Genomic DNA, 25,653 nt, shown 5'->3' with positions numbered 1-25,653 from the left:
TATATATATATATATATTTACTGTAAATTTTTAATATTGCATAACAAAGGATAAAAAACAATATAAAAACCAATATCAATATTAAAAAATAACACGACACACAAATAAATAGAAGTCGTTAAACTTGAATTAGAGAATTCGTGAAATAAATAATATACGAATGTCAAGTTTTATACAAACGTTTTAATAAGTTATGGTGATGATGTGAAAAATTATGGTGTTTAGTGGAAGAGTAAAAATAATGAGAGAGATAAAGTTATGATGGGGTAAAATGGCAAGTGGAAAAATTGAAAAAAAATAAGTTAACAAAAAATAAATCAACTCATGATTTTGTAGCTTCTACTTTATGCTTATTTTAAAAATAAAAAAAAAACTAAGTTTATAATTTCATTTGGTTGTCAAATATGCATAGGTTATATTTTCAGCTTATTTTCAAAAAATAAGCATAATCTACAAAATTTATTCTATACACATGGGCTAAGTAGGGCACTCTCTAACAATTATGAGAAAATTTGTATTCACTAAAATCATCTTGTAGGAGCCATAAGACATCAGACGTTTTTGACTCAGATACATGTCAATTTCCTTAGTAATCTAAGGCTATCTCCATCTCAAAATCACTTACATATATAATAGGATTAAATTTATGAAAGAAAAAAGTTAATGAATTGTTAAGTGGAGTGAAACTGATAAGAGATAAATAAAATCTCTCACCCATCTCAAAATTAATTGGTAATGAGAGGAGTAGTCAAATATATATTAACATATTTTTAAATCATATCTAGGAGAACGATGCATACAATGTGGGACTTACTTTCCAACATGATTCCTCCATAGAAGTCTGTTGGACTAGGCGAAGAGTTAAATTTGACATATGACTAAAGGGCATCTACTGGTCCATGACAATCGAAAAGAAATTGAGCTCTGATTCTGATATCATGTTAAAGTTTTATCTCAAAATCAATTGACGATGAGATGAGTAACTAATAGATATTTAAAACATGAATGAGACAGACGATGTGACACATATTTCTCATCAAATAATTGAGGCACTTTGTGTCTTAGGGAGTAAGCCATGTACTCTTCCTTCCGATACAAGCAAAAATAAAATGTCTCCATATGGTTATCCTAAGAAAAATGTTTTACATATGTTTTTTGGTCTTGAACAATATCAAGAGATAAAATGTAAGCAAGTGAGAGAGTGAGTAAACTACCTTAAGGGGAATCCCCTATTTATAGTGGAGAGGTGAGGGGAATATCCCCTTGAAGATGTTATTGGTCTAGCCGATCAAATGGCTTGTCGGACCTACTCCAAACATACAAAGGTTACTTTTCCTGTGTCAGACGACTTTGACAGGTTTGTACTTCGTAGAATGGAATGAGTAGTCGTACTACAAATTCATTTTGTCGTATGACTAATGTATAGTAGCTAGTAGTAGCATCCAACTCATAGCATGGGTCTATGTCGTTTAGATGATGTGACAGTCATGTGCATGTGGCTTAGCAGGGAAGCGTTAGAAGTGGATCTCGTGCTATTTTGTCATATCTACTTGGTTGATGGAGCATCTTTTTGCATCGCCTGGTTTCCCAGTTAAGGCTTGAGGAAGATTAGGAAATGTTTATCTTGTCCAGCTTTATGTTGACAACTATTAGCATTGCACGATCATGACATGTCCTTTTGGACTGAAACTGAACAATTGCCCAAGTCTACTAGTATAGCCAGAAGTTGGGGTATCTGGTAGACTTTATTTCTATGTCGTGGTGATAGGATCTTCTGGGTGCGTGGTTATCTTGTTGACGATTGACCTTTCTTGGTAGTTATTGTCTGCATGTTGAGTGTGTAGTTATTATGAGGATATGATGGGTCTGTCGGACCTTTGACATTAGTTGGTTAGGGATGTGTGGGTTTTGCATTGCTTTTATGACGGGGTGTTTGATGATGTATGGTCTGCTTTAAATCTTCACAACTTTGCATTGATGTGACGCCTAGATTTTCGGGCCATCGTCGCACTTGAATGTTCTTTCAGTGGTTGAGATAGAGTCTTTCCTTGTGCTTTGGTTTTACAGCGTATGGATCCTTATGTCTGTCGTTGAATCAGTACTCGAGTGCTTTTGTATAGCCAAGATGGGTGTCAGGGATTGGACCGTTGGAGGGGCCCCTTTTCCTAAAAAGTGGAGGGTTTTCCCAATCTTTCTTTTCACTTCTTCTTTTATCATATAGTCGTTTTGCTATAGAAACCTCTTCAGCTTCCATTACTTCATCGACATATTTCTTCGGTCAACAATCTTAGGTAACTTTCTTCCCCTTATCTTCATTTCTTCCTTCTTTAGATTTTTGTTTGCTTCTACTTTTTCTTTCTTTTGCTTCTGTTTAATATTTAATGCCCAATATCCGTTTTAATTATTATGTTGGACTTCGAGGTTAGGTTGGAGACTCGGTCGCCGAGGTGGGTTGATATGCAAGTTAAGATCTAGCTAATATTGGCATGTCATACTTGGATGGATGAAAACCAGTTAAGAATAACTTATGGCCATACTCTTCGGGTTGTGTCACCTCGTCAGGTAGTCAGCTTTTTGTACTTTGGTCTCGGATGCTTCTAACTTCTTTCAAAAGGGATTACCAACCAAGGAGAACATGGTTCACGTACTTGAGGGATTTTCTAATGGAGTCTTTCCGGCTAAGGAGAGCAAGGTAGGTTATTAAAGCGTCGACCAAAGGGAACAAGGTTCGCACAATTGGGGGATTTACTGATGGAGACCTGTCGGCCAAGGGGAGCAAGGCTCACGCGCAAGGCGAAACTAAACAACAAAGGATAATTTTTTTTTTTGTGGGTGTTAGTAATTACTCATAGGCTTATAAATTGTATAAACCCAACACTAAGAAAATCATTATAGTCAATATATAGTTTTTGATGAAAAAAGATTTTGGAAATGAAATGCAGAAAAACAACAAATTCTTACAGATTTTGAAGTAGAAAATGGATCATAAAGGCAACAATTAGTTACCACACAAGGTGCAACTCGAAAACTCCAATAGCACACAATAGAAGAAGACCTACATGGATGAGTGATTATAAAGTTACAAGAATTCATCAATTTGATGATTCACTTGTTCACTTTTCTCTCTTTGTAGATTGTGATCCAATATCCTTTGAAGAAGCAATCAAAGAACCAAAATGGAGGCAAGCAATGGATGATGAAATGACAGACATAGAAAGAAACTATACTTGGGAGTTAGTTGAACTTCCAACCGGACAAAAAACTAATGGTGTCAAGTGGGTGTATAAGACAAAGATGAAGGATAATGGGCATATTGACAAGTACAAGGTACATTTAGTAGCTAAAGGCTATAAGTAAGAATTTGATGTGGATTATGGATAAGTTTATCCTCTCGTAGCTCGACATGACACAATTAGACTTGTTATTGGATTGGGAGCATAAAACGCTTGGCCCATCTTCCAGTTGGATGTGAAATCTACTTTTTGCATAGAGAACTTGCAGAAGAAGTATTCATTGACCTAGGGGAGAGCAAGACCCGACCCAAGTCATAAAAATCGGCGCATCCCATTAGCTTTGGGTCGGGTCAAGCTCGGTCACATGTACTAGAAGGGACAAACCCGCACAAAATAGGAATGGGACGTTATCGGGTCAGTACGGGTTCAAGTCTACCTTAGGGTCACCCGGCCCGTCCTAAATATATATTTTTACAATTTGCCTCCTTTTCACGTGTAAGTGTGTAACAATATAGTGTAAAATTGTTTCCTCTCCGTTACTTTCATTCTGCACATTTCACATTTTTCTCTTGTACAACCACTAACCTTTTTTCTCTTGCATGGAAACTTCATAACCTTCAAGATTGTCTTTCTTCCATGGCAACCCCATTACCTCCAACTACTATATTCCACTTCCATAAGCTTACTAATCACACTTCAGCCACTTGTTCTCATCTTCCCCTTTTACCCACGACTAGGATTTGTCATTAGCATATTCTCCAAGTTCTTGTTCATTGTCTTTCACGTAATTCTCATTTCTTCAATTTCTTGTTTAAACTCTTGAATCTTCATGCCTCTTATATATTTCTTCTTCATATTTAGAGGTTTATTTGATTCTTTGTTGCTGTGATTTGAAAGTAGAGAAATTATAATTAATAATTTTTTGTTGTAATTATTTTTGTTTTCGATAAAATAAAATGACAAACAAAGAGGATACATGAAATGAGACTGAAATTAGAAACTCAAACCCTTCTACTGACACAAACCCTCCCATAAATACAAACCAAAACCCTCCTACATAAACACCAACAATAATTGAGAAAAGTGAGGTTGGTAAAGATGAAGGTGAGGTAAAAAGAAATCAGTTACTTAGGATCATTTCACTAAGCTTTCTTTTACAAAGACTAAGGGCCAACACAAAGCCAAATGTAACCATTATCGTAGCACATATATTTATGACACAAACAAACATGGTACAAATTCCATGTGCAAACATTTGACACGAAAACATCAATGGATATTTTCTAAAGTGGGTAAGCATGGAACATTTCATGGTTTTATTTCAAAAAATGTAGAGAGTGATGTTTTTGATGGAACTAGTTCTATGGGCTATAACTTGGAGGATTATAGGAGGGTTGTGAATGAATTTATTATTTGTGATGAAATGTCATTCAAGGTTGTAGAAGGACGTAAATTTCGTCGAATAATTAACCGATTAGAATCAAGATTTATTATGCCATCTAGGTTCACGGTTGCAATGGATTGCTATCAACTCTTTTTAGAAGAAAAGAAAAAATTAAAGACTTGGTTTGCAAAGTCATTTAGATGTGTTTGTATGACAACAGATTGTTGGACTTCAAACCAAAATTTAGGCTATATATGTTTGACTGTACATGTCATTGATGAAGATTGGAGGCTACAAAAAAGAATCTTGAACTTTTTCCTAGTGGAAAACCACAAGGGTGAAACCATTGGTAAGGAAATGGAGAGATGTTTAAGAGAATGGGGATTGAAAGGGTGTTTACTATCATAGTTGATAATGCGAGCTCGAATGATGGGGCAATTTCATACATTCGAAGGAAACTAAACACAAGGAGTTAACTAGTGTGTGGTGGCAAATATTTCCATATGAGGTGTTGTGCTCATATTTTAAATTTGATTGTTAATGATGGGTTAAAGGAACAACAACATTCTACTGATAATATTAGGAATGGTGTGTGTTATGTTAGGTCTTCTCCCTCAAGACTTAAAGTCTTTACAGAATGTATTGAGGCTGAATTGATTAAGTTTGAAAGCCTTGTGTGCTTGGATGTTCCAACTAGGTGGAATTCTACCTATCTCATGTTAGAACATTCCAATAATTTTGAGAAGGCATTTGATAGGCTTTATGATCAAGAATCGGATTTTCATAAATGGTTTGGTGAAGATGATAAAGGGACAAGAAAAAGTGGTCCACCTACTGAGAAGGATTGACATCAAGCTAGGATATTCATTCAGTTTTTGGAAATCTTTTATAGAATGATTTTGCGTTTCTCTGGTTCTCTACATGTGACTTCAAACAAATGTTATAATTAAATTGCATCAATACAAGCTACTTTGACATCATGGAGTTGTAATCAATCTGAACTTATAGGGTCAATGACTCTTTCTATGATAGCAAAGTATGATAAATATTGGAGAAATGTGAAAAATATTACCCATTTGTTGTTTGTTAGGAATGTTTTGGATCATCGCTTCAAACTTGAGTATGTCACATGGAATATAGAGGATACATGCTGTGAACACCCAATTTTGTCCGGCCCAGAAAAAGGTCCAAAAAACTTTGTAAATAAAAAGAATAAATTAAATTCATTATATTTATTTTGACATTTTCCAAAATTTTAATATTTGATGAATATAAATAATTAAACTATTTTTATGAATCTTTTATAATTATTTTTGAAAATATAACAAAACAAAATCAATTTCCTAAATCTAAATGATTAGGTTAACTGAAAATTCAAAAAATAATAATAAATAAATCAATGTCATTAGGGTTCCTAAATCCAAGTGATTAGGTTAACCAAAATTTGAATCCAAAGTAGCTTTATTTTATTTACTTTTAGTATTTTCGAAATTATGATATTAAATTAATAAAAAAATAATTAAAATTATTTTATGGTTTTTTTATAATTATATTTCGAATAATTAGATAAAGATGCTTGACATATTCCCATTAATTCAAAAAAAAACTAACAATTATTAGAGTCAAATCAGTTTGTTAAGATCCCTAAAATTAAGAGATTAAATTTATTTGAATTCGAAATTTTGTTAACCTTAATTTTAGGGATTTGGTGGTTAAATTTTCACTATAAATAGAGCTTAGGTTAAACAAAAAGTTGGACACTCGAAACACTAAAAAGCTCTGCCAAAGAAGTCACCTACACTAAGAGAGAGAAAAGACTATCTTTTACTTTCAGAGCGATCCAGTGCAGACAGGTTTATGCCATTCCCATGCAATTGCGTAGATATTGAATCACAACAGTCAGATCTGCTTACTTTCCATTCCTTCACGTTGACCACAGATCCAGCCAATCAGACCAAGAAAAGTGTCCCAGCTACGGTACACTGTGCCACACTGAATCACTGCACCTGTGAGGAACAGGGGATTCCCTGCTGACGAGTTCACCGCACGGTTCTATGCACCTCCCATGCAGCGCGTGACAAGCCGCCACGTGTGCATCTGTGTAAATCATCCTCCACTCATCCAATCAGAGACTGACACGTGTCCTCCATTCATCTAAGCCAGCACACAGGATCCAGACCCTCACAATGTAAAGAAAACTCTCCTTTTTTTTAATCTAAGTATGTTATTCTACCTTATTTATCTTATAATCTAACTAATTTTCAATAATATTATTTTGAATGGATTAAACTATAAATTTTATTTTTAATAAAAAAAACTCACTAATTAATATTATCCAATAATAACAATATGCATTAAATACTAGAATTTTAAGGATAATGGGTAATCATCAAAAATAATAAAATCTCATCAAATCTTATCATTTTTAACAAATAACTAGTAATCTCTTTTTTTATTTTATTCTTCTCACATTTTTAGCAATTCATTTTATCCTAATTATTTAATAATCCATAAATATTTCTTTTTTATAATAAAATTGCAAATCATGTCTCTACAAAAATTTAATATTTTTTAAACAAAAACATTACCAATAAGTTTTTCAAAAAAATAAATTAATTTTGAGATTTAATCAAAGATAGAGAGAAGGTCGCACTACGCCGCTTCTTTTCAATCGATTAAATCTCAAAATCCATTTAGTTCAATGTTTTAAATAACAGAATAAAAAAACCTTTTTCAATGATAAACAAAACTTGCAACATATATATTTTTGACTAAAAATATATTTTCTTTAATTAAAATACACTCAACCAACAAACTTTTTTTTACTTAAAGAACTACGTAAGCTCCTTAAAAGGGATACGTAGGACCAGGGTCAATCTTGTCAGTCATAACAATAAAAAACTACTTTTTCTTCTTAATAATTGATTAATTAATCATATAATTTAATAATAATGATAATAATAATAAAGTCATATATTTTAGTGAAGGGTACCGCTTAAGGCGGGCGGGTAGGGTGCTAATACCTTCCCTACCTTGTAACCGACACCCGAACCTGGATATCAAAAATCTAAAAGCCCAAGGTTATTGGGCTTAAAAGATTTTTCTACATTTTTAACTATAAAATGTAGTGGCGACTCTAAACAAAGTCGTGCAACCGAAAATCGGGGCACGACAGCTGACGACTCTGCTGGGGACTTTTTTGAGAGAGTCCAGCCCATAATCAATAAAATATGTGATTGTTTATTTACCATTATTATTATTATATTTTTATTTTGTTGATTAGTTAATTTTCAATAATATTGCATGCTTAATTATTTATTATATTAGTTATGACTGACATGCTTAATTATTAATTGTATGAATTGCATTCTTAATTATTAATTGTATAAATTGCATGCTTGATTATTAATTATATGAATTGCATGCTTAATTATTAATTATATGTTGTGTATATGAATTATATGTGCATGTTTGTATTGTTTTTGTTATTATGTGATGTAATATACACATTTTAGGCACACATATATGCCCTACACCCGGGTATTAGTGATTCCTTTTTGTTATTATGTTTTTGTTATTTTGTAAAATGAGAAAGTAAGGTTGTATTTTTCTTTATATATCAAATAAAGTTGTTGTCATAATGCACTTTAGGTAATATGAAATGTAAGATAAATTGTTGCATGTTCACACTTTTTATCATTATTATCAAACTATGAAGATCCTATATTACTCATGTTAATGGGTAATGCCATATTTGAATATAACATTAATGTATAATCTGTTTTTGGTTGATTTCTGAATTGAGCTTGTACTAGAAAAAATGATCTATATAAAAAGCCTTCTATATAGTTGTTACACTACAACTTCTTATGTTAAACCCATTTGAGGATGTTGTTTTCTAGGGAGAAGTACTAGTTAGGCTCAGTCGTGTAATTTCTTATGTTAAACTCATTTGAACATGTTATTTTTACTGATATCTAGTATGCTGCAATATATGTACTACTTATTGTTATGCATAGTCTTTCATTATTAAGTTGGTGTGTAATATCTTATTTGTCACTTTACGAGACAAATTAAGTTGGTGTACTACATCTTCGTATTAAAATAAATCGATAAGTATATTCTATCTTCTTTTGCATGTTCTTCGGGCCAACCCGGTCCGTCTAGTTTTGGCCTGGTAATAATCAAACCCGAATATCACCGGGTTCCTTTAGATTTAAGGTCAGATTCGGGTCTGAAAATTGAACCGAGTAATATTTAGGGTCGGATAAGGGACAAACATAATCCGGCCCACGCTCACCCCTACATTGACCAACCTCTTGGTCATATTAAGATTGGAAATGAAAATAAAGTTTATAAGTTAAAGAAAACCTAGTATGAACTAAAGCAAGCTCCAAGATTTTGGTATAGTCTAATTTATACTTATTTTTTTAAGGAAGGATTTAAGAAATGTCAATATGAACTCATACTTTTTGTTAAAATTGGTGACAATGGAAGAATATTGATTATGTATCTATGCCTTGCCGATCCAATCTATACAAGAAAGGATGGTGTCATGTTTGAAAATTATGAAGACTCTACGCGTGTATCCGCACCGAGACCAACCTTTGCTATCAACTCTTTGAATCAATGGAACAGAAAAAATATAACACTCTAAAACTAAGAATATTTTATGTACAAAACTCTTTTGTATATAAGTGTAGTAAATAAAGAAGAGAAAAGATTGCATAAAAGTAGAGCACAAATTTTCTTTTGTTATTGTCCAATACAGTGAAAGAAAACATTTTTCTCTCTCTTTGTTACATTGCTGTATTGTTTACTAAAAACCACAACACAAAACAAACATATACATAAATATATATGTGTGATGCATGCACTCTCCACTGTTGCGTAGGGAAAAATTCCCTCCATCTTTTGAATATCAAAAGACATCTTTTCATATTATGTATATATATCTTTATATATTACAACTCTTCAAGTGGTACCTATTGATTTGAAATGTTGCAAACTAATCACCACCTATTGTTTCATAAAACAACATAATAACTCATCTTTTATTTTCAGCTACAAATAAATAATTTAGAATATGTTTTTCTTTATTATTTAATTCATAGTGCTAGCAAAGAATTAAAATAATATTCCATAAAATTATTTATTTGATCAATTTAAATTCTCCAATTTAATTATCAAATAACTTAATTATTTAGCAAAGATTAGAACACTCGTTAGTGTGTGACCCCGTAGGTTCAATACTAAGCTGGTAGTAAATTAACTAAATTAATTTACTAATCAAGGTTGGCGTCTAGCAACACTCCTTAACGACTAGATAGCATGAAGTAATATATTTTACTTTCAAGAACCACTAGAAGATTAATTAAAATAATTCCTTCCATCTTTACAGCTCTGTGCTAACTTTAAAATATGGTACAATTGTCAAACTTTAGTAAGTTGCCATAATGACTCAAAGAAACTCATTTCTTTATTCATTGTAATACCTTGGCCAAAGTCATTTTATTATAGAGCTCAAACTCATTACCAAGAGTTGATGGATTCCTTCTTGAATAATCATTAATTCTACAAGCATTTAATCACACCCAATATTCATTCAAATAACGTCCTGAGATATTATGTGTCCGAAATCAAAGTATGATAAATAACATGGTAATTACTATGTTATTCTCAGGTCAAAGGAAACTATTTCATTTATTCTTGAGAATTTCCTATTGACAATTTAAGGTAATCTTAACCATTAGGAATTCTCGATTGAGTCAGTTCAATGATCATATCCACATATACATCATCTATATGTGCAATTTAATAAATGAGATCTATTAATATTTATCCAATAAATACTATCACACATATATTGGTCTACCCGAGTCATTGATGTCCTATTATCAATGATTCTACGACCAAGAACAATTTAGATTAAAAATTATAATAGACATGTTTCTCATTATTATAATCTCTATTATAATAACAAGTCTCTAATTTTTAATCAAGGACCTTATCATATAATCTATTTAATTAAATGATCAATATGATAAAAATGAATAAATACAATTACCTTAATTATATTTAATGACAGATTGGGTCTTGGGCATAAATATAGAAATAGACAAATATATTTCTAACAATCTCCCACTTGCACTAGAGCCAATCAGTCATGTATCTCATTCCCATTTTCTACTTGTGTTTGTCAAACTCTTTTAACTCAAGTGTCTTGGTGAATGGAATCACAACATTAGGTTGTGTATGAGTCATGATAGCTCCCACTGACTAGCATATGATATCTTATTCATGTGTTCTCTCTCCAAATCAATATTCACGGATTGAGAGAGTTCTACCAACCTTTTGGATATATCTATATGAATCTTTATTCCAGAATACAGGTTGCTTCTCCTAAATCTTTCATGAAGAATTGTTTAGATAATCAAATCTTTTGTACCTTGTAATGTTGGTACATCCTTGTAATGTTGGTACATCATTTCCAATAAGTAATATGTCATCTACATATAACAATAGGAAAATAATTGTGCTCCCACTAACTTTCTTGTAGACACAAGGTTCTTCTTCACATCTAACAAAATTGAACTTTTCAATTGTTTGATTAAAGCGAATGTTCTAACTTCTAGAAGCTTGTTTTAATCCATAAATAAATCATGGCATCCTGCAAACTTTATTAGGATCAGACAAGGATGTGAATCCTTAAGGTTGTGTCATGTACACATCCCCTTAGCTCTCAATTAAGAAAAATGTCTTCACATTTATTTGTCATATTCCATAATCATAGTAAATTTCTTTTATACCTCAACACAAAATCTTTTGAACATTTCAAATTATTCAGATTTATGTCTCATGAAATATAAGAAACCATATCTATACATATCATCACTGAAAGTAATAAAATAAGAATACTCTCTCTTGGCTTTAATTTTCGTAGGCACACATACTTCTGTATGCATTATCCTAGTAATTTAGAAGCCCTCTCCACTTCCCAAAAATGGAGATTTGATCATTTTTCTTTTAAGACAAGATTCACAAGTTTGTATATGATTCATAATCATATGGATCAAGGTAACCTTCCTTGTGTAACTTTTCAATTCTTTTCTCTCCAATATAATCAAGCCTACAATGCCAAAGATATGTTTTATTCAATAAACTATCTCTTTTCCTCTTAGAAACATGCATAAATAGATTGAAGTTCACATTTGATAAGACATAAATGTCATGTTGGAAATACTCATTTGCATATAAATCATCATCATGATAAATAGCAAATTTTATTATCTAAAGTAATACGAAATTTTCGTTAGTCCAAGTTGAAATTGAAATTATATTTGAAACAAATTTCGGAACATAATAACAACAATCGAATACTATAACTTTTCTAGTTGACATTTTTTTTATTTATAGAGAAATTGATCGCATGACTAAAGGCAACAATAGTTTCTCCATTTCCAACTTGGAGGCTAACTTCTTCTTTCCTCGACCATCATTAAGCATCTCATGCAAATCACAAATCATTTTGCTCATATTGAAGTTAACAATAAATTGTGAAAATGATTCACAAAGTGATTGAAGAATCAAATCTTGAGAAAACGTTTTTCCAAGTTTGCACTCTAACTTCTCAAGTTGTTCAATAAGACCAATAATGTTTTATACGTGAGGTCCAACTTGATCCTTTGCATGTATTGAAGGTTTAAACATCCTTTTGGATAAATGGTACGCAGTCCTACTTTGACCATCATACATCTTCTTAAGATGCTCAAGACAGCAGTTGGATCCATATCCTGGTGTTGCCTCTGAAGTTCAGAACTCATGGAATAATGCATTTAGCATTCAAACAATATTCCTCGTATTTCTCATACACTTTGGTTGCTTCAGTGTTATACGGGTCCACTGGAGTAACTATAATGGGTCCATCAATGGTGTTAAAGAGCTTTTCATGTATGAGAACCATTCTTAGGTTATGGTACAAATCATCATATTGGCTCCAACCAGTTTGGAGGTTTCAAGAATGAAGCGCAATAATATAGTAGACATTTTTTTTTTGGAAATATAAAGCCAATAGATACATTATATTTAAAATAAATGTAAGAGACAAATTATAATAATCAAAGAAATCATTATTTCTTCTAATAGAAATAAATTCATCTAGCTAAAAGTATGAATGAGCTCCTTGGTTGTCAAGTCGTTTCTCATGCATACTTTATAGTATTCAAATGTATCATATACATTTTTATTAAAGAAATCTATACCAAATAGTCCCCTGTTTGTCAGGTCGTTCCTATTAGTATATATTCTTTAAATAATTTAATTTTACAAGTCCCCTGGTTGTCAGGTCGTTCCTTGTTATTAAATTCTAAACAAACATCACATGTTTCAACTAATTTAATTTACAAGTCCCTTTGGTATTCAGGTCGCTCCTTGTAATTAAATTCTAAACAAACATCACATGTTTCAATTAATTTAATTTACAAACATCATATGTTTCAATTAATTTAATTTTTCAAGTTTCTTGATATTCAGGTCGCTCTTTGTTATTAAATTCTAAACAACATCATATGTGTTAATTAATTTGAGATATCACATGTGTCGACTAATTTAATTCACAAGCCACCTGGTATTCAGGGCGTTTCTTGTTATTAAATTCTAAATAACATCATATGTGTCAATTAATTTAAGATATCACATGTGTCAACTGATTTAATTCACAAGTCACCTGGTATTCAGGTTGTTCCTTGTTATTAAATTCTAAACAACATCATATGTATCAATTAATTTAAAAAATCACATGTGTCAGCTAATTTAATTCACAAGTCACCTGGTATTCAGGTCGTTCCTTGCTATTAAATTCTAAACATATATCATATGTGTCGATTAATTTAATACATCACATGTATCAATTAATTTAATTTATAAATCCTCTAGAATTCAGGTCACACATTGTTATCAAATTCTAAGTGAACATCACATGTCACTCTTTAACACATGTTAATAATACATAACATGTATACTTGTTGAAAAATGTACAAAGGTAATGTCCCTTTCTCTTTCCATCTATTAAAAACCACAATACTTATTAAAAATACAGAATGAAAGAGAATGTATTTTATTTTCCATAACAGCATGCATAGATGCTTGTAGCAACTGCACATATATTTGTGCATTCCCTTCTAGAAAATAAATAACTCTACAACCATTTCACTCAAGGTAAATAACATATTATTCATCTATATACAGTCAACTAGCAAATAAATATCAAGTTTCATATAATATTTATTTCACTCTATATTGAATGTTTCATATAACAACTATTCTGCAACTTATATATAATACTTTAAGATATATTATCACAATATCACATTCATCCAAAAGTAATATAACACATGTAAAGTAAAAGACTAATCGTTGCAGAAGATAAATCCTCTTTCATTATGTTTGAAGTCAAACAAAAAAAAATGAAGTCTAAGTCACTTGCATTTCTTGATAGAAAGAAACAATAATTGCCCATTAATTTTTATTTATTTATTTATTACAAAACAAGACAAGGGAGGCAATATATGTACAGTTCCCCTTTCTCTTTTCTCACTTCAAAAGGCACATTAAGCATGTGCACAAAGACATATATATTTATATATATATATATATATAACGTTTCTGGAAGAAAAGAAGAAAACATACCGGAACAACCCTTCTTATTTCTTTCTTTTCTATTATAATGGTTTTAATTAGAAAACACACACCATACTCATTGCTCTTAATATAAATATATATATAAAGGTACACGGAGTACTTCTGCTTCATAATATATATATATATATATATATATATATATATATCATTTACACTTTTACACATATGCTATGAATATTTTTAATTATTTTTTGTATATCTAATTTAAAAATTAAATATGCATGCATAATTTAATATTAAATGTTTTTCTTTAAAACTCTATGCCATATTAAATGCTTTAACTATTAAATATCTTTAAGTTTTGAGTATTTAGTAAAAGATAATAAGTATGAAATATAGCTTATTTGACAATATTAATCCGGTAAAATTTTCTATTATGTATGAGTTTAATTTTTCTCAGCATACTGCCAGGTAATGAAAATTGTCATAATTCCTTCCTGTATTTAAAGTGTAATATTTATACATTTATAATATAAAGATTCATACATAGTCAGTTTATCATTTACTTTTTTTGAATTAGTTTTTTTAAAGAGTTAATATTAGTCAACTGAAAATGAAGAATAGATAATACAGTAATAGTATAAAAAATTATCATACTGTTAGTATATATATTTTTCTTTATTAAAATATGTTTAATCCGTGTCATATAGGCCACTTTACCCGACTTTTTTTCTCAATTCTTGTTGCTAAATCAAATTATATTCTAATATGGGTTTTGCTATATATTGTCACTTGGTTATATTTAAGGAACTAAAAATAAGAAATCAATCATAAAAAATGATATACATTTAACAAATTAAGAGTTAAATTTTAGTTTATTATGTAATATTAGAAGGATTTTGTAAGTCATTGCTCCCTGCTCCGTGGGATGAATATTGGATTATTCAGATTTTGACTACAATAAAATAAAATATAAAATTTAAGTTGTCAAATCTTCATACAACAATCCAGATTTAATGAAGTTACCAATTCCAAATCCTAAAAATTCTCAAAAGATTTCACATGCTGATTGTCCTCTCAGTAAAACCTCTTATATTGATATTAATTAAATATGTTGCCCCACTTTGTCTTCAAATTCATGTGTGAAACTGTGAAAGTATAATAATATTTTAAATGAAAGAATTGAGATAAAATAAATAAAAAGAGGGATAATAATATTTAATNATTAAAATAATATTCCATAAATTATTTATTTGATCAAAATTAAATTCTCCAATTTAATTATCAAATAATATAATTATATAGCAAATATTAGAACACTCGTTAGTGTGTGACCCCGTAGGTTCAATACTAAGCTGGTAGTAAATTAACTAAATTAATTTACTAATCAAGGTTGGCGTCTAGCAACACTCCTTAACGACCAGATAGCGTGAAGTAATATATTTTACTTTCAAGAACCACTAGAAGATTAATTAAAATAATTCCTTCCATCTTTACAGCTCTGTGCTAACTTTAAAATATGGTACAATTGTCAAACTTTAGTAAGTTGCCATAATGACTCAAAGAAACTCATTTCTTTATTCATTGTAATACCTTGGCCAAAGTCATTTTATTATAGAGCTCAAACTCATTACCAAGAGTTGATGGATTCCTTCTTGAATAATCATTAATTCTACAAGCATTTAATCACACCCAATATTCATTCAAATAACGTCCTGAGATATTATGTGTCCGAAATCAAAGTATGATAAATAACATGGTAATTACTATGTTATTCTCAGGTCAAAGGAAACTATTTCATTTCTTCTTGAGAATTTCCTATTGACAATTTAAGGTAATCTTAACCATTAGGAATTCTCGATTGAGTCAGTTCAATGATCATATCCACATATACATCATCTATATGTGTAATTTAATAAATGAGATCTATTAATATTATCTCATAAATACTGTCACACATATATTGGTCTACCCGAGTCATTGATGTCCTATTATCAATGATTCTACGACCAAGAACAATTTAGATTAAAAATTATAATAGACATGTTTCTCATTATTATAATCTCTATTATAATAACAAGTCTCTAATTTTTAATCAAGGACCTTATCATATAATCTATTTAATTAAATGATCAATATGATAAAAATGAATAAATACAATTACCATAATTATATTTATTGACAGATTGGGTCTTGGGCATAAATATAGAAATAGACGAATATATTTCTAACAGTAGGCACTCTTATAAGATTAGTTATTTAACTTGTTAAAGAGTCTAGAGGAATAAAGGTAGATAATACTCTTTACAAGCAAAATTGTGAGTGACAACTACAATGTCAAACATAATAAATATTGTGAGTATCATAAGCAGATACATAGAGAGTCAAGAAGAAATGTATCTACTTGCTCCCAAAATAAGTTTCCGTTACTTGAAAGGAACCATTGAATATAGATTATTCTATAAAAGTGGTGAAAAACCAAATTTATTTGGGTTTACATATAATTATTATAGAGGTCATCTAAATGATAGAAAGAGAACATCTGGTTATATATTCATGATGAGTTCAACAACAATCTCAGGCTAAATTTGTAGTTGCAACATGTGCATGACAAACTATTTGCTAGAAGAATAAATTCATTTCAAGCATCACACACCAACAACCATTTTTTTATAACACCTCAACCATAATTACATGGAAGAAGCAAACCCATTGATGTCAAGTATTATTTCCTCAGAAATCATGTGAAAGATGAAGTTATTGATCTTGTTTATTGCAAAAGTGAGTATCAAGTTGCAAATTTGTTCACAAAAACACTCTAGTTAGATACACTTCAAAAATTGAGAAAGAGGATTGCACTGTAACAAATAGGAGACTTTTAATTTAACTGATATTAGTTTAAGGGTGAGATTGTTAGATAACTTTTATATTTTGTTAGTGATGGATGTTAGTAGATAGTGGAGTGTTTAAAAGAGAATGATGTTATGTTATCTAAATTTTAGGAGATAGCGCAAACATCCATCTTTAATGGCTTTCACCTTTCCATCACGTTTGGTTCAGATTTTATTTTCTGATAGTTTATTATCTATCCTATGTGCACGTTGCCTTTTGAAAGGGGTTAGTGGTTAGTGAATAGAACCTTCTAAATTATCTTTTCTTTTCTCTACTTTGTTTTTAAAACTGCTGCCACATTAACAGCTATTAGTTGCATTTGTTAATAAGAAAGCGAATCAGCCAATCTTGGTGTTTGGATTTGTAATAGTCAAAGAGAGAGAAAGAAACCAACATAAGCTTTTGTGGCTAATCTATGCAACAGTGGTATATTTTATTTGGAAGGAGGGGATTGCAAGGATTTTTTCTCAACAAATTATGCAACCTGGATCCACTTGTCAAGTTGTTCAAAGAATATAGAAGTTAGATTTTTGTTCTATTTTCCTAGTATAAAGATTGAAATGATAGAATTTTTTTTGGTACAGATAGAAAAAAGAGATATAAAGTAATTAAAAGAGATAGAATTATATTTGATAGAGTGAAAATGGATTATGGTTGATGTTTTGTTTGTTGGTGATTTTGAAACATAAATTATGTGTATCAAAATATCTTTATCTTTATATTATTAATTAAAAAGTAATACAAATAGATAGTAAATATATTGATTATGAATAAATTTTATATTATGAATATATATAGATATTACATTCAATTATTAATACGAATTTGAGTTGAGTAGAAAGTTTTATTATTTATTAAACTACTTTTCAAGGAAAAACAATAAAGTAATAATTCAATTAAACTAGTGGTTTCTTTTGATCCTTGTGGCAAATCAGTTTACTATATTGTTCAGAAATTCTTTGACATTAGTATCAGATGACCCACCAATTGCAATTGCAGATTCAGATATATGCTGAAGCTCTTTGGATCTTTTTCTCATTTCTCTTCCTTCATCATTATCCAAATCCATGAATTTCCTAAGTAAAACAGAAATCTCATCTCTTTTCACCAAAGTTTGTAACTTATCTTCTTTCTTAACCCTCCACCCAACCTTCCAATTATCAACAATTAGCTTACTAACTAGTGGTTGATCCAATATAAGTGGGAAGGTTAGAAAAGGAACCCCAGCATAAATACCTTCCATAGTAGAATTCCAACCACAATGTGTCCAATATCCACCCACAGCAGGATGTAACAACACCTTCAATTGGTTACACCAAGGTATCACCTGTCCCATTTCCCCACTAATTTCTTTCAGTTTCGAACTCTCGCTACGTGTCATCCACAAGAATCGAACACCGCTATCGCGCAAAGCGTCAGCTATTTCATCCATTTGTTCACTTGAAACTGAGAGAAAGCTACCAAATGAGATGTAAATAACAGAATCATTGGGTTGGTTGTTTAGCCACTGTAAGAAACTGTGGTCAGAACCATTGGCAGAAGTAAGAGAATTTGCATGGTTTTCAATACTAAAATAAGGTATGTTTGGGCCAAATGTGTAAATGGGTATTTTTAACCATTCTTTTATGGCTTCAACAACATGGTGTTCGATCTCATAAACAGAAGGGAATAATAGGTATTGTGCTTTCAGCATCATTTCACAACTTTTCATAGCCCAAATCACCATGTCCGGATTTGTTTCTTCAACATTGTGAATATCTGATAGACGAACAGAGGAAATTCCAGGAACATAATCTATAAGTTTCTCACCACTTTCTGCATGATTAAGCAAGGCATGGGTGTTAATTTATTCACTGAAGGATATGACTTAGCAGATATATACTGAACCAAGTTATCATAAATTTTCAAAGTAAAAACGGAGCAAATATATTATCCTATATGTTGGAAGAGTCTCATGACCAAAAAACTAGTCGCACACTCTATCAACAGTGACCCTGATGGTAATCATTTCTCTTTTAACGGCTTCACTCACCTATCATTACTTAGTAATGTACTTAATCCAACCTATAGGTAGATATTTCTATGACACAACTCTCAATGAAATCACCAATTGTTAGGACTTAAGCACATGAGGAGAATCTATTCCAAAAGACTAGTCTATTAGGTGAGAGATATCTTAAGTACATGTTGAATTTGTAATTCTATTCAATGTGGGACTCATAATAGAGATATGAAATGTTTTTTTGATTTATTCATTTTTGCTTATGCACAAGTAAATGGGTTGCATATTAATAAAATTATAATGTGTCAAATCCATGTCATGTCAATTAAAAACTTTAAATATCTATTATAATTATTGTTGATGTTTTTGTGTTGTTATCACTAGCGTGTCGGCCGACCCACATTCTTATTTCCTAATATTAAATATTTAAGAGAATCGTATTATATTTTTGTGATAAAAGAAATATGAAAATAAATTGTAATTCTTTTAAAAAACTACATTGATAATATGATATTTTTATGTATGTAACTTTCTCTAACTCCTATTAATATTTTTTATTATGTATAAAAACATTGTAATAATAGTTAATTAGAAGGGTAAAATAGGCAATAAGAAGTTACACCATATTAGGTAGTTATAAGATGTTTTAGCTTTATATATAACTAGTGTGTACAGGCACGAAACCGGCGAATATTGTATAATACTACATATTCAATTTTTATATATTATATATTTTTTGTTTATGATAATGTTTAATTTAAGGTGAAATATGTGGTTAATTAATTTATTGGTGGTAGTTGCTTATGATTATATAGTTTTTTTGTAAAAATTAAATAATGTTAAGGGCAATATAGGAAATGAAAATTACACCATGAAGGAAGTTATTTCAAGTTTTGGCTTTATATATACTAATGTGTACAGACACTTCGTGTCTGCCGGCGAATATTGTATAATATTACATATTCAATTTTTATATATTTCATTTTTTTAAATTAAAATGTATTTTTGTGTTCGGTGTACTCTATATTATATATTTTTTGTGTTTTCGATAATGTTTAATTTAAGGTGAGATATGTGGTTAATTAATGTATTGGTGGTAGTTGCTTAGGATTATATAGTTTTTTGTAAAAATTAAATAATGTTAATGGCAATATAGGAAATAAAAATTACACCGTGGGAGAAGTTATTTCAAGTTTTGGCTTTATATATAGAATAGATTATAGATGAAGATATAGATTAATATGAAACCAGAAGATGGGAGCATATCCCTATTTGGTTGCTTACCAGAATTATTAAAAACTAAAATATTAGAAATTTAAAGTATTTAATGCACTATTTTTAATGTAAGGTTTTTAATCCATAATTAGAAGTGCTAATTAACATTTCCCTTCTTTATTCTACTCATATTCGGATATTCATTGGATTTATTATTTATAATTGAAATTTTTTAGATCTTCATTATCAAATACTTCAATTATATCAAAAATAGCTAGTGAGTAAGACCAATTGTGTTTCCAAACTAATTTTATGTGTGAGCATTTGAAATCATGTAATCCTCGTTTAGAGAATAATTTAATCCACCTCATTTTAAGAAGAGTTTTATTCTATATTTTAGATTGTTTCCAAACTAATCATAACTGTATATTGGGAATATCTTGACTCCCCTGCACTTTTTGGCTATGCACTTTCTGATTTCTATATCTGATACATATTTTTTATTTTCTTATGGGGTTATGGGTGTTGCTTTATTTTTATTTTTTGGTTATTGGTGTTGTTTAATCTTTTTTGGTTATTAGTGTTGCTTTATTTCCCTTCTTGATAGCAAAGGTGTTCTCTTAACAAGTGTATTATTGATATGATTAGTTGAAAAAATATATTTAAGTTAATTATATCATAAATAATAATTAAATATTTTTCTGACTAATCATATAAAATGATATACTTTTTAGGACAATTGATATGCTCATATAATTGATACTTGTATTAGCTTTTATTTTTATTTTTTATTTTATATAGATTTCATGTTAAAAGAATATTAGAGAATTTATTCCATTTTTATGATAATAAAAATATAATTTAAATGTATATTAAAAAATGAAAAGAACAAAGAACAACTCTAATATTCATAACATTAAAAAATAACTTCATATCTTTTTCATAATATACTTTACAATAAAATAATATATCTACATAATTCAAACAAAATTAGCTTTAGTTTTTTAGTTAAGTTTTCCAAAAATAAACAGACTATATTTTTAATATATTATAATCTTGACTTATTATAATTATATAATTTTTACTGCTATACCAAAAATATTGTCTTTGATGAGAGATTGCGCTGCATGCAACATTTTATTTTTTGAGGAACTTTATGAAGCTTTTGTAACATGCAATATATTTACAGATTTTCTATGTTTGTAGGATGAGAAGGATATTATATATAAAATAAAAACACTTATGCTTAGAAGTTAGAACCAAGAAAATGTTTTTTTTCAGATGAAAATAATAATATTTTTAGTGGGCTTGACTAACTCCAAAATAAAAAGAATATAGTTTACCAAGGTTTTGTTTGTTTGTCCCAACCCTCTTTTGTTCTTTTTCAATCACCTTGTTTTTTTGCCAGATCCGAGTGATTCTTGGAGTTATACAATATTTTAATGCTAAGCATGCAACTTGATTTTCTCATGAGTAAAATTTTTATTTTGACAATAAATTAGTAATAGCTTTCTGTTATTATGTGATATTTTGATACATTTTTTGAGATATGGAAAGAAATAAAAGGTGTAAAATAAATGAGAAATAAAAATAATTTGAATTGCTTGAAAAGAAATTACAAAGTGTGAAATATTTAAATAATAATATTATTTTCTTATAATTATATTAATTATTCGGGATGTTGTGATCTCCTCAACATAAATTTAGTATCTTGATTAATGTTTTATTGAATTTGATTTGAAATTTTAGGGAAAAAATTGTAACAATGCATAACAAATTGTGTTAGGCTTCTTTATTCATTATTTTATGTCATTATTTATATAATATTATGAAATAATCAATTTTAAAGATTCTGATAACGTATTATTTTAATTAAACTGTTTTTATCAGTGACAAAGATACATTTTAAATTTTTGTGTGGTAATTATTAGTAACAAAGACAAAGATGATAATATAAAAGATTTCTATTACTAAACCATTAGCAACAAATTCCTATGATGTGTCAGTGTTTCAAATGTAATTTAATAATCACAATTGTCTTATAGGCAATATTCGAATTACCTTCTCTATAACAATATCACAAGGATTATTAGGATTATATCTTTTCTCCAAACTTTGTATTACTTTATATATTCTTGTTTTTCATTAGTAAGAAAAGTAAAATATAAATTAAATATATATATAATGTTTATATTTTTGGCCGATAAGAAAATGGTAAAAAGTTTAATTTAGAAGATATGGCTTTAACCGGTTATATTTTCTAAAACTATATTTTATACAATTGGGTTTTAACCATAATGTAACTAGAAAACGAAGTAAAATAGAAACGAGGTCCAAGGAGTTAAAGTTTTTGCATTTGTACGATACTCACCTAACATCTTCTGAGGAGAACGTTGGAATTCTGGAAAAATATGGAAACATTGCACCCAGAACTCCGATGTTGAAGTTGTCCAGAACGGTGCCACCGGAATATTCTTCCGGATACCAACATCAATTGCCCAAAAGAGAAAAGCATCACAGATAATAATCTTCGGTTGCGGTTTGAGCTGGTCAAGAATCTCCTCAAACGGCGCTTCCATCTTTGTCATAACAGCTTTAACAACGCTTAAAAAGTTATCTGCTGAACCACCTAGCTCAGGAACAACGTTAGGGACGGAGCAGAAGCGTAGGTTTTGTGGTTGTTGTTCGGAGCCAATGGAGTTTAACCATTCTTCTGTAACAACGAAGGTGATGAGAATGTCAGAGTTTTTGGATACTAGAATTTTGCAGAAATTGAGCATGGGGTTGATATGGCCTCGAGATGGGTATGGCACCACCACTATGTGATTGGTGGTGGTGGTGATATCAACAGTGGACGGAGTTGGAACCTGAACTTCCATGGAGTTGGAACTGAGTGTAGTGATAAGTATATCTTCAGTAGGTGTGATTTTGGCACTTGGATATATATGCTTTGGAGCTATAGGTTTATAAGAACTTACGATGAGGAAAATTAAGGGTGTGAAGTAGGGAGGGAGATTACCTGCCCTAATTAGAGTGTTTCATTTTATTACTTTTTGCTTTTAAATTATTTTTTGTTTTATCCACGTGTTAATATATGATTAACTTGAGACAAACAATGAATGAAAACTCATTCATCAATCTATATAAATTTTATCCTTTGGATGGATTTAGATTTGAATGTTAATCAATAAAAAGTCATCCATCAATCTATATAAATTTTATTTAAACTATATTTTAAATTATCCAATCCATCAATAATCAAACTTAATAGATGAATTCCAATCCATTTATTACTCCATTTCTATGGATGAATATCCAATCTATTTGATTTTTTATTTAAACTAAAAACATTATCGAAGAAAATTATTATTTTAAAAACTACCATCTCAATAAAACATTTTTTTAAAATCACCTTTTAAAAAAAAGCACCTTTGAAATCATTTTAAAAACACTTTCAAAAATCAAATTTAAAAAAAAAGTGATTTTTTAATAAAATAAATTGTTGTATTTTATTAAAAAATTAAAAAATGAAATAAATATTTTATGGAATTTTTTAAAACATGTCCCTAGTTGGAGTGGCGACACGTGGCAGCGTGTCCACTCAATTTCTTTTAAAAAAACCATTTTTTTTTGTTGTTTTTCATTTTTCTAAAACTTTTTTAGACCAATTAGAAACCACACCTGTCATGACAAAAATAACTTAATAATAGATTGACTTTGACTGCCCTATTTTGGTAAAAAAAAATTGGATTACCCTGGTAAATAGTTTATAAAGTACTTTATTTATGTAAACTATTTTTAAAAAATGCATTATTAAGATAAATTAGCCGACTGAATTGTATCTATTATCAATTATACGTAGACTAATATCAATTGTATTAACTTAATTGATTATGCAAGGATTTTTCTAGTTTATTGGTCGAATGGATAAATGACTTAATTGTAGTAGTAGTCAATTACATAGATATAGATATCAATTATGTTCACTTAATTGATTAAGCAAAAATGAAGCTTTAAATACAAGTTCGAAAGTTTAACAATGGTGAAAAGAAAGTAAACAAGTTATCAAGTAAATTAAATGAGAGTTAAGAGAATTTGACACACATGTTTTATCATAGTTCACGTCGTCAATCTACTAGTGCTATATCCAAACCCTCCTTGAGAATTTCCATACTGTAAAGCTTTATTGGTTTTGTACAAATACACTTCCAATATTTAATCCTGATCTGATTTCAACAACTCATAATCAATTAATCTTAAGTCATATGGATTATCTAGTGTAAAAGTTATTTTCATAGCAATTTTAGTCCATTTAGTTGATTATATAGTGGATTAAAACTATGTACTTGATGTTTAATCGATTAGCCAATGAGAAATACTCACTTTTATTGCTTCATATTAATCTAAATTATTTTTAAAGGATGTATCACAAATAGGAGAGATGACAAAATGTGTAAGATTTCATTCCCTCCCTAAATACACATGCGAAAAAAAACAGAAAACCCATCTTCATCACTAATTTAGATAATTTTAATATTTTACCCGTAGAGGTTCAAGAGTCGATTATAGAGTAGTGAATATATTAGTACTTCGTCTCTAGTACTAAGACGATGCTCTTGTTAATAGCATCAATTTATACCTTAGGATTGTTTAAATATTTATTAGTTTATTGTTATTTATATATGATTAAAATTATATTTTTTTTAATTTTGTATATGACAATAGTTTATCTTGCTCCTACTACATGTGCAATAATAATTTAAGCCTGCGTAATTCTTGGGTAAAAAAATGTTTTGTTAATTGTAGTAATTTTTATTATATAAAGATTAAGAGAGAAGAAATATCAATCGTAGTCTATCATCCTGACTCAAGAGAGGAAAGTAGCTTCGCATATCAATTCAAAGAAAAGACAACACGATATTGATTGTGTTTATTCCTCCCTTCTTTAAAAAAAATTATTAAATTATTAGGATAAAAAAAATCCCAACAATTATCATCACCAGCCTTTTCACTTTGATAGAGGGTAGTAATATTCTTATTTCTGCTAGCATGTTCAACTTAAAGAGTGGGAAGATATGATTTTAGTTGGTATTGTCTTTTTAATCTTCATTACATTTATATTTATTCAATCATTATAGAAAAGGGAATTTTTATCATGTTATTTAAAAACATTATCCTTTATATTTTTAAAAGAAGTATTTTTTATAACAAAATAGTTATATAGATAAAGATCGAGGTTTATTTTTAGGAAAAAAACAATATTTTATATTTAATTTAGGAACAAAATT

The 25,653-nt window shown here is 29.5% G+C and overlaps 1 protein-coding gene across 1 annotated transcript; it reads right to left on the bottom strand.

Moving 5' to 3' along the window:
* LOC109329527 (UDP-glycosyltransferase 87A1-like) lies at nucleotides 18,037–23,296 on the bottom strand. The gene is made up of 2 exons (XM_019563213.1): nucleotides 22,737–23,296; nucleotides 18,037–18,963 (listed from the first exon to the last, which is right to left on the bottom strand). The coding sequence occupies exons 1-2, from the start codon at nucleotides 23,242–23,244 to the stop codon at nucleotides 18,080–18,082; spliced, it is 1,392 nt and encodes a 463-aa protein (XP_019418758.1). The 5' UTR covers nucleotides 23,245–23,296; the 3' UTR covers nucleotides 18,037–18,079.

The sequence above is a fragment of the Lupinus angustifolius genome, chromosome LG16 (genome assembly GCF_001865875.1).
Source record: "Lupinus angustifolius cultivar Tanjil chromosome LG16, LupAngTanjil_v1.0, whole genome shotgun sequence".
Classification (NCBI taxonomy): domain Eukaryota; kingdom Viridiplantae; phylum Streptophyta; class Magnoliopsida; order Fabales; family Fabaceae; genus Lupinus; species Lupinus angustifolius.
The sequence above is the reverse complement of the archived record's forward strand: the minus strand, read 5'-3'. Positions and strand labels throughout refer to the sequence as shown.

Coding starts and splice junctions, on each gene's coding strand:
- LOC109329527 (XM_019563213.1), bottom strand. CDS start 23,244: ATGGAAGTTCAGGTTCCAACTCCGTCCACTGTTGATATCACCACCACC. Junction 18,964..22,736: donor TTCTCCTCAGAAGATGTTAG/GTGAGTATCGTA, acceptor TTAATCATGCAG/AAAGTGGTGAGAAACTTATA.